Genomic DNA, 9,535 nt, shown 5'->3' on the forward strand with positions numbered 1-9,535 from the left:
TCCTTTAAGTGAATTCCCAAATTGTTCAAATATATTGGACAATGTGTTGCTATAGAGAGAAACCCTTTTGTGGTTTGATGCCCAAGCTCACATGAGCGACTGACTATTTGATGTAGACCACTCCCCTTTGTAACACATAAGTATGAATAACAACCGTTATAAAATCTGAGAATAGAAATGAGCCTATGATATCAGTTTTCATGTAACATGTAGAGAATCTTAACTGTTGGAATGAATATACGAAGAAGAAATGCAAAAAACACAGCAAAGTGCGTCAAGCCAAAGAGTGAAGAAGTTCCGGCATCTGATTCTATCTGAGGCTTACTTAGTTTAGATACAATGCGGTTACATTTGTCAGGTAAAATGAACACCTTCCATCAGCCTACATTCATTCATGCAGAAATGTTTTTGGCGGTTAACAAAGAGGTCTCTGCACCCTGAAGCACATATGTAAACTAAGTAAACTTCAAATTGAATCACATGACAGATATTTTTCTTTCTTCAGTGGAACACACTTGGTTGGGTTTTTTTTTGCCATTTTCTACATATACTATACTTTTATTACTCTCCAAAGCCACTGACGAGCTTCAGCCTTGAAGCTTCCACGTTCTCTTCCGAGCCTACAACAGTTTTGAGCCTATTTTAGACAGCACAAAAAGATGAGCCTGTTCCTAAAGATAGGACAGCTCTGTGGTTGTGCCATGAAGCGCTGTTTTTCTATTGGGATGTTTGGAATTATATATGCATACTGAGACAATGGCACATCATGGGAATAGTGGAACATATAGTTGCTATAATGTATATAGCATTTATGTTTCAGTAAAAGTTTATTTTTGCTATAAAAAGAAGTAAAAAATTAGTCCACCCGCACTGCAGTAAAAAACAAAATCACAGAAAGTGGCCATATACTTACCAATGTACTGATAGAAGAGGGCAGATAGAAGCACCACATCCCTCAACATGAAGACAACCAAACTGCTTTATGGAGGAGCAAATTGCATGAGCGCAAGGCACTAATGAACAGCCACTCACACTCCTTCCTTAGGGCTTATTAACACAAGCATATATCAGCCTCCGTTTTCACTGCCGGCTGATATACACTACCATCTGATGCATTGGATTCCAATGCATCAGATCACACAAGCGTATTCTCACAGTGTAAAAGTGCCCAGCCAACTAATATAGCGCCAGGTGCTTTTACACCGGCCAGGAAAGATAGTCCTGGAACTATCTTCCTGGAAGGACTACAGCCGCTGCCATAGACTCCTATGGGAGCCAATGACAGTGGCCGGAGAAGGGAGGTAGGAGGGAGTTTAGCAGCCTGACTGCTAAACTCCCTCCCCCTTCTCTTCTCCTCTCCCCCCCTTGCCATTGTTTGCAATGGGAGGGGGCAGAGCAGAGCTAAGCTCTGCCCCAGCCTGCCCCCTCTCATTGCAAACAGTGGCAACGGGCAGATAGGAGGCGGGAACGCAGCACACTAGCTCCCTCCCCCTCCCACCTCCTTCCCTTATAAAGAGTCGGCGAGGGGGAGGGAAGTGGGAAACAGCTTAGCGGAGCTAAGCTATCTCCCCTCGCCCAACGACATATACACCGAGGCCGTGCATCAGATCGTAGCGTATATTGGCCGGCCGTGAAAACGCCAGCCAATATATGCTCGTGTAAATAACCCCTTACATATAGGGGAGTGGCTGCTTAGTACTATTCTGCTGGATTGAAATATGGTGTCATTAATAGGTTATAAGCTTGCATGGTGCACTACACGTACCATGTAGCCTGACACCTTGTGTATGTTTTTTTGGGCAAGAATAGTACTAAGCATCCGCCCTCCTCTATACATGGGGGGGGGGGGGAGTGAGTGGCTGTTCATCCCTACCTTGCACCTGTGCAATTGCTCCTCAGTTGAGCAGTATAGCCGTCTGCATGGTGAGGCATGTGGTGCTTCTTGTACACCTTCTTCTATCTGTACATTGGTAAGTATATGTTGGCTTTCTGTGATGATTTTTTTTGTCTATGTTCCTTTATTCCATGATTTTTTTCCCACTACATTTTCGGTTTAAAGTATTTTCCAAATTTACAAACTTTCAGCTGTTTGCAAAAAAGCCATCAAACAAGCAATTTAAATAGGTCAGCGTAACAAGTGTTTATTTCTAAATTCAACAGAAAATGCCACTTTTAATGACTATTGCCGTCTCATAGTTATTCACCCCTTTCACGAAAAGCATCTTTAGTACTTAGCAGAGCTTCCAATTGCTGCAGTGTGAATCCTGGAAAAACAAGGTACTCCCAATAGTGGCTAAATTGCTTTTTTTCCATTTCACTCCACTTAGAAGTTTTTGAAAGTTTTTCAGCACATTATGTGGTACACTGAATAGTAGCATTGAAAAGTACATCTTATTCTGCAAACAATAACCCCTCATACAGCCATGCTGACGGGATAATAAAACAGTTATAATTTTTGGAAAGTGGGGAGGAGAAACGAAAAATGCGAAAAAATAGCAATGTCCTTATGGAGTTAATGACTACTGCAGTCTCAGAATTATTCAACTTATGAAGCCCTTGATTAGTTGCATTAAGTGTGCTTGAGACACCTGACTACAAATATGTGCTTTTATGAGGAATTCTTTTCAAACAGTTTAATAATCCTGAGGCCTCATTCACATGAGCGTGAAAATCATGCCAAAGTTACCCATGCAAAAAAATTGCGGCTAAGTGTGCAAAAATAGCATGAATGGACGATTTCCCATAATCAAGCCCCGAACTTAGTTAGCGCACGATCGGGAGCTGTGTGTCACTGAAAAGGTGCGCTGCTGCTCCGAGAGGGGAGAGAGAGATGAAGGAAAGCCCCAGTGGAACCCCCCCTTCTCTGCGGGGCTTCCCTTCATCTCAGTGGGGCTGGAGGGATATCCCTAGCAGGAGCGACACCGGGGTTCACCTGCAGGGGAGAAGAAGGAAATCCCCAGCAGCAGTGTTGTCAGTGTGATACTAGAACTTTGTCCTGGTGCAATAATTACATTTCTCTATTGTTTACAGGATCTTGATTCCGAAATAAAACGAGTGCTAATGAAGCAGAAACTTACTTTAGACAAACAAGAGTGAGTATTTAATCGAAATAGAGAAAGGGAACATTTCAGGTACTTTATGCTGACCTCACTAAGAGCAGCGTCAAGTAGTGACAGACATGCAGATTCCAGTGCTTACTGAAAAAGGTGTCAATCACGGCAGGTAGGTGGTCATAGGGACACTGTATTGCAGAGTGCTAGACTGATCTCTCCTTAGGTGAAGCGGCTTCACTATGAAAGTGCTCAGAATCTACCAAACATTAATCAATTAGTAACAGACTGCTGGAATTGGGGTGACTTTCTCCACTCTATGCTGCCCTTGGTGAGCGCACCATACAGTACCTGACAGGTTCACTTTAAAGAACACATCTACAACATCTTACAGCTTCTGGACAGAATGCATCTATATAAAACATGAGTTAGACTGCTTTCACACCGGTGTTAGCGCTCAGTTCAGGGTTTCTGTCTTTCTGCTTCGTTTTTGGAGGAGAGAACCTAAAATAAAACTGAAAAAATGAACCTTTTTTCCCATTGATTTCAGTGGGGTTTAAAAAAACAAACAAATAACAGAAAGCAAATGGAAAAGCTTCCATTTCGTCAGGCTTCCGTTTTTTGTCTTGGACAGAAAAATAGCGCAGCCAAAGAAACAGATATTCTGACGGAATAGAAGCAACCCTATGCTTTCTTTTTGTTTTATTTCTGTTTCTATTCTCCAAAAACAGAGCAGAGAGACGGGACCCCCGAACTGAGCCCTGACGCAGGTGTGAAGGCAGCCTAAGGCCTCATGTCCACGGGCAAAAGAAGAATTAAAATCCGCAGTGGATTTTAACTCTTCTCCCACCCGCGGATCCGCACCCCATAGGGATGCATTGACCACCCGCGGGTAGATAAATACCCACGGATGGTCAATAAAAGTGAATTTTTAAAAAATGGAGCATGTAAAAAAAAGCGACATGCTCCATTTTTGTGCGGGTCTCCCGCAGGGACGGCTCCCGCAGGCTTCTATTGAAGCCTATGGAAGCCGTCCGGATCCGCGGGAGGCCTAAAATAAAAATAACTTACCCGCAGTGGGCCGGGCACGTCTTCTCTTCCTCACGGCTGGATCTTCTTGCTTTGGCTCGGCGGATGTTCCTGGCGCATGCGCGCGGCACGCCGCCGACGTGCTGAGTACATCCGCCAGCCGAAGAAAGAAGATCCGGCCGTGAGGAAGAGAAGATGTACCCGGCCCGCTGCGGGTAAGTTATTCTTATTAATTGTTATTTTAAGTGCTCATGTCCGCGGGGCAGAAGGGACCCGCTACGGATTCTACATGAAGAATCCGTAGCGGGCCTGATTTTTCCCGTGGACATGAGGCCTAAGGGGAGTTTCACATGAGCTCCTCTTTAGATTTGCTTTCATTACTTTTTTATTCTGTTTGCCCAAAAAAGGATTGGATTCTGCTAGGAGAACATGATACCAATGAATGCAAATACAGATGAAATATGAATGCATCCTTATTTTAATCACTTTCCATAGACTATTATGGTAATATTTTCATTCAAAAACAGCCAAAAGTAGTGCATGCTGCATATTTTAATCACAGCCGTGAAGAAAACACATATTTGAATAGCCGTATTAGTCATTATTTTATGAATTCAAAACTAGGAATGGAACACAAACAAAAAAAATGATAATGGAAAGATTTGCATCTTGTATTTTGAACCCGCTCTGGGTTTTGCCTTACAAATATTGACCATATACTGCTGTCTAAACGGAGTCCAACTTGGTAAATATACACTGTGAGCTGCTACTAATCCTGCTCTGACTATACTGTATTCCAGGCTGTGACTCAGGATCAGCACAGGACTAGTAATGCAGTGTATTCACATGGCTGCTCAGCTGTTGGTGTAGAATAATGCTGTATAAAATCTATATAATATTGATGCAAAGTGGACATACAGTTTAATTAATTTAGAAGTGCTAAATCATTACTGTGTTTGCCACATTTGTGTGAGCATTAGCATAGTCTGTTATTATCAGTTATTTTACCCTCTAATTGCCAATTAAATGCTTATATATATAAGCTTATATACTTAAATATAGTATATACAAATTACTCTGTGAATGCAACATGGTATCTAATATAAAACAGCCTACAGGCTGTTTCTTGCCCCACATTTTGACCCCTCTGCATGACCTTTGGTGGATGATTTTGGCATCATTAGATTTGTTACATCCTCACCACTGATGTAAAATCCTAAAATTTGAGTTTGATGCATTGAGTGATCTGTCATGCCGGGTCACAGTTCCAATGTTAAGTCTAGCGGATCTGTTGTGCTTCAGCTAATAGCGCCACTAGGGAGAGTCAAGCATTGCCAAGTGACATTCTTACCGAGTGCTTACCAGTCTGACTGTTGGCATGTCCCCAAAGCGTAGAATACCAAGCCGTGGATGGCAAACAGTTCAAGCCCAATCCTCGGCTCGACAGTTCTTAAAACATTTACAACCATTTTTCCAAACACTTTATGTTCGCGTAGCGATCATTGGGTCAATCTATCAATATATATTTATATAGTACATAGTAACACAGTGTGTGAGGCTGAATAAAGACATATGTCCATCTAGTTTAGCCTGTTACCACTCCTCCACCGCCAATGTTTCTGGATACCCCATTAAGGTAGACGCCAATTTTCCTCATTTAAGGGAAAAAATTCCTTCCCGACTCCAAGTCTGGCAATCAGAATCATATAATAATAATCTTAATTTATATAGCGCCAACATGTTCCGCAGCACTTACAAGACAGGGGAATTAACACAAGACAACGGTTACATGAAGTAATCAATTGATGGAAACAGTAGGGGTGAGGGTCCTGCTCGAACGAGCTTACATACTTCAAATAATGGGGTGATACAGAAGGTAAAGGGCTGGAGATGTGCCCGGTATGGTGAGGGATGCTATACACACACACAATGGTCAGGCCATATAGTGGCTGCAGGTGCCGTTTGATTACGGCTAGCAGGGATTGCAGTCTGTGGGACAGGGAGCATGTTATCAGGTGGAGTACCGAGGGGTTTGGTTTAGGAGATGTGGTGTGCCTCCCTGAAGAGGTGCGTTTTTAGCACATGCCTGAAGTTTAGTGTGTCAGTGATTGCCCGGATATTTTTTGGTAGCGCATTCCAGAGGACTCGTGCTGCTCTGGAGAAGTCTTGGAGGTGGGAATGAGAAGTTCGAATTAAAGGGGCACTCAGTCTGATTTCATTAGCAGAGCGGAGGGCCCGGGCTGGCTGGTGGATTGAGATGAAGGAAGCAATGTAGGGCGGGACAGTGCTGTGGAGAGCTTTGTGGATGAAGGTAGCGAGTTTAAATTGAATTCTGTATTTAACGGGCAGCCATTGCAGTGACTGGCACAGGGCAGAGGCGTCCGAGTAGCGGCTGGACAGGAAGATGAGCCTGGCTGCCGCATTCAGGATGGATTGGAGAGGGTAGAGTCTGGGGCCGGGGAGGCCGATCAGCAACAAGTCGCAATAATCGAGCTGAGAGTGGATGAGGGCAACAGTGAACGTTTTTAGCATGTCTGCGGTGAGAAAAGGGCGGATTCTAGCGATGGTTTTGAGGTGCAGCTGACATGTTCGGGCGAGAGATTGGATGTATGGGGTGAAGGAGAGATCGGAGTCGAATATAACTCCAAGGCAGCGGGTGTGCTGTCAGGGAGTTATAGTGGTGCCACACACTGAGATGAAGATGTCAGAATGAGGTCGGTTAGTAGAGAGCGGAAACACCAGTAGGTCAGTTTTTAAGAGGTTCAGTTTTAGGTAGAGAGAGGACATAGTGTTAGAGACAGCAGATAGCCCTCCGAATTAATCAGTGACTATAACATGTAATATTGTTTCGCTCAAGAAAGACATCCAGGCCCTTTTTAACTCTTTTAGCGACTTCACCATCACCACATCCTCAGGCAGACTTCCATAGTCTCACTGCTCTTACAGTAAAGAACCCCCTTCTATGTTGGTGTAGAAACCTTCTTTCCTCTAGACATAGAGGATACCCCCTTGTTACAGTCACAGTCCTGGGTATAAACAGATGATGGAAGAGATCTCTGCATTCTCCCCTGATATATTTATACATGGTTATTAGGGCGCCCCTCAGCTGTCTTTTGTCTAAACTAAATAACCCCAATTTTACTGCCATAATTTCATAGTTCATTCTGGTAAATCACAATGTATTGATAATATTACACCACCTGGTCTGCCTCTCCCCATGTATGAATCTGATTTTATATCACTCTTAATTCTAAGTTGTTCAATATATAACTTTTCTTTAATATATCATAACCACTGCACATTTCTACCAAGTCATTTGAAGTCTATTTTGGCCGCCTGCACACCTGCCGCATGTGGGAGCTCGCAGCGGAATCCAACCTTGACAGCAGACGGTGTTCACACGTACCTTTTCGTTCTTCATCTGTGCTGCAGATGGACCTGACGGCTCGCTGTCAGACATGGGCAGCGCAGATTTTTTTTTGTTGCTTGGCGATGACGTGGAAGCTGTGACCTGTCTGCAATGTTAATTGCGAATGGGCAGCGTGTCGAACGGCTTCCATTGACTTCAATGGAAGCCACCCACGTCGATTTTGCGCAACAATGAGGCATGCTGGGATTTGTCCTTTGCTCACGGAAACCACAATTGGTTTCCACTCGTGTGCAAGAAGAAGTTATTTCCCATAGCCAGCTACGTCCGCTGCGGGTTCCGCAGCAAAAATCCACCCATTTGCAGGTGGCCTTATACTCTTACTAAACTGTAAAGGAGAAGGTGCATCTTCTTAAACTCTGTTCTTTTTTTCTTTTTTTTTAGTGAGATTAAAATCCTAATGGAGTCCTTCTTAAAACCTCCTGATTTCTGAAGCAGCCTTCTATGTAAATGTCCTTCTTCATACACATTGATGTGCTCATTGTGTTTCAGGTTTCCTACTCTGTGCCATATTATTCTGTTAAGAAGGTTTGTGTTAATTAGAGATGATGCTGTTGATTTAGAAAAAGTAGATTTCCATTGTGTCTAGTGATGATTCTGGTGCATGACAGCGTGGCCCATTAGGTCTGTCAAGGATTAAGGCCCAATGTCCACGGGCGGATCTGATTTGCGGAATCCACAGGGGTCACCTGCGCGGAATGTCGGCAAATCAAGGCGTCCGCAAATTAAATAAAGCATGCAGATTTGATTTGTGGACCTTTTGGTCCGGAAACAAACCACAGCATGCTCCATTTCAGTTCGGACAGGCCATGAATACTGCGGGAAAGCAGGAGTTTAAAAAAAAAACAAAAAAAACCCCTCCACTGCTCATGTGCGGCAGCGCTCCGCCCATTGCTTCCACACACATACGCTGCTGAATATTGCTGCGATTTGCAATGTTTTGTAGCCCATGTTTCCCTATAGAGCCTCCTTGTTTATTACATCGCACAGCGCGTACTTTCTCGTGATGAAGTAGCAACATTTTTCACAAGAAAAAAGCATCAGCGACGCTACAAAATCGCTTGTACAAAGCAGCGATATTGTTGTCGCCCGTGTGACAGAGGCCTAAGGCCTCATGTCCACGGGCAAAAGAAGAATTAAAATCTGCAGCGGATTTTAACTCTTCTCCTGCCCGCGGATCCGCACCCCATAGGGATGCATTGACCACCAGCGGGTAGATAAATACCCGCGGATGGTCAATAAAAGTGATTTTTTTAAAAAATGGAGCATGGAAAAATCTGGACCATGCTCCATTTTCATGCGGGTCTCCCGCAGGCTTCTATTGAAGCCTATGGAAGCCGTCCGGATCCGCGGGAGACAAAAATCAGAATTTACTCACACGCTCCGGTTCTTCCCTTCGCCGCGGCGCCATCTTCTCTCCGTCGCGGCCGGATCTTTTTTTTCTTCGGGCCGGCGCATGCGCGGGGCACGTCACCGACGTCACCGACGTGCCCTGCGCATCCGCCGGGCCAAAGAAAGAAGATCCGTCTGCAACGCAGAGAAGATGACGCCGCGGCGAAGGGAAGAACCGGTGCGGGCGAAAGGTAAGTTAATCTTATTTATTCTTATTTTCAGCCCTCATGTCCGCGGGGCAGGAGGGACCCGCTACAGATTCTACATGGAGAATCCGTAGCGGGTCTGATTTTCCCCGTGGACATGAGGCCTAAGGTCTCATGTCCACGAGGAAAAGAAGAATTAAAATCCGCAGCGGATTTTAACTCTTCTCCCGCACGCGGATCCGCACCCCATAGGGATGCATTGACCATCCGCGGGTAGATAAATACCCGCGGATGGTCAATAAAACTGAATTAAAAAAAATATGGAGCATGAAAAAAAATGGGCATGCTCCATTTAGGAGCGGGTCTCCCACGGGGACGGTTCCCGCAGGCTTCTATTGAAGCCTATGGAAGCCGTCCGGATCTGCGGGAGACGTAAAATAAGAATAAACTTACCCGCAGCGGACCGTGCAGATCTTCTCTTCTTCACAGCC

General features: G+C 44.5%; 1 protein-coding gene across 2 annotated transcripts in view; it reads left to right on the forward strand.

The window, feature by feature from the left end:
- C1H6orf118 (chromosome 1 C6orf118 homolog) overlaps window positions 1-8,949 on the forward strand; it is a 53,755-nt gene extending 44,806 nt beyond the window's left edge. For both annotated transcript variants that reach the window (XM_066590706.1, XM_066590696.1), the window contains 2 exons: window positions 3,031-3,092; window positions 7,891-8,949. In XM_066590706.1, the coding sequence (XP_066446803.1) occupies window positions 3,031-3,092; window positions 7,891-7,939 (111 nt within the window). In that variant the 3' untranslated portion in view covers window positions 7,940-8,949. The remainder of the gene's footprint in view (window positions 1-3,030; window positions 3,093-7,890) is intronic.
- The last annotated feature ends 586 nt before the right edge of the window (window positions 8,950-9,535 follow it).

The sequence above is a fragment of the Eleutherodactylus coqui genome, chromosome 1 (assembly GCF_035609145.1).
Source record: "Eleutherodactylus coqui strain aEleCoq1 chromosome 1, aEleCoq1.hap1, whole genome shotgun sequence".
Lineage (NCBI taxonomy): Eukaryota > Metazoa > Chordata > Amphibia > Anura > Eleutherodactylidae > Eleutherodactylus > Eleutherodactylus coqui.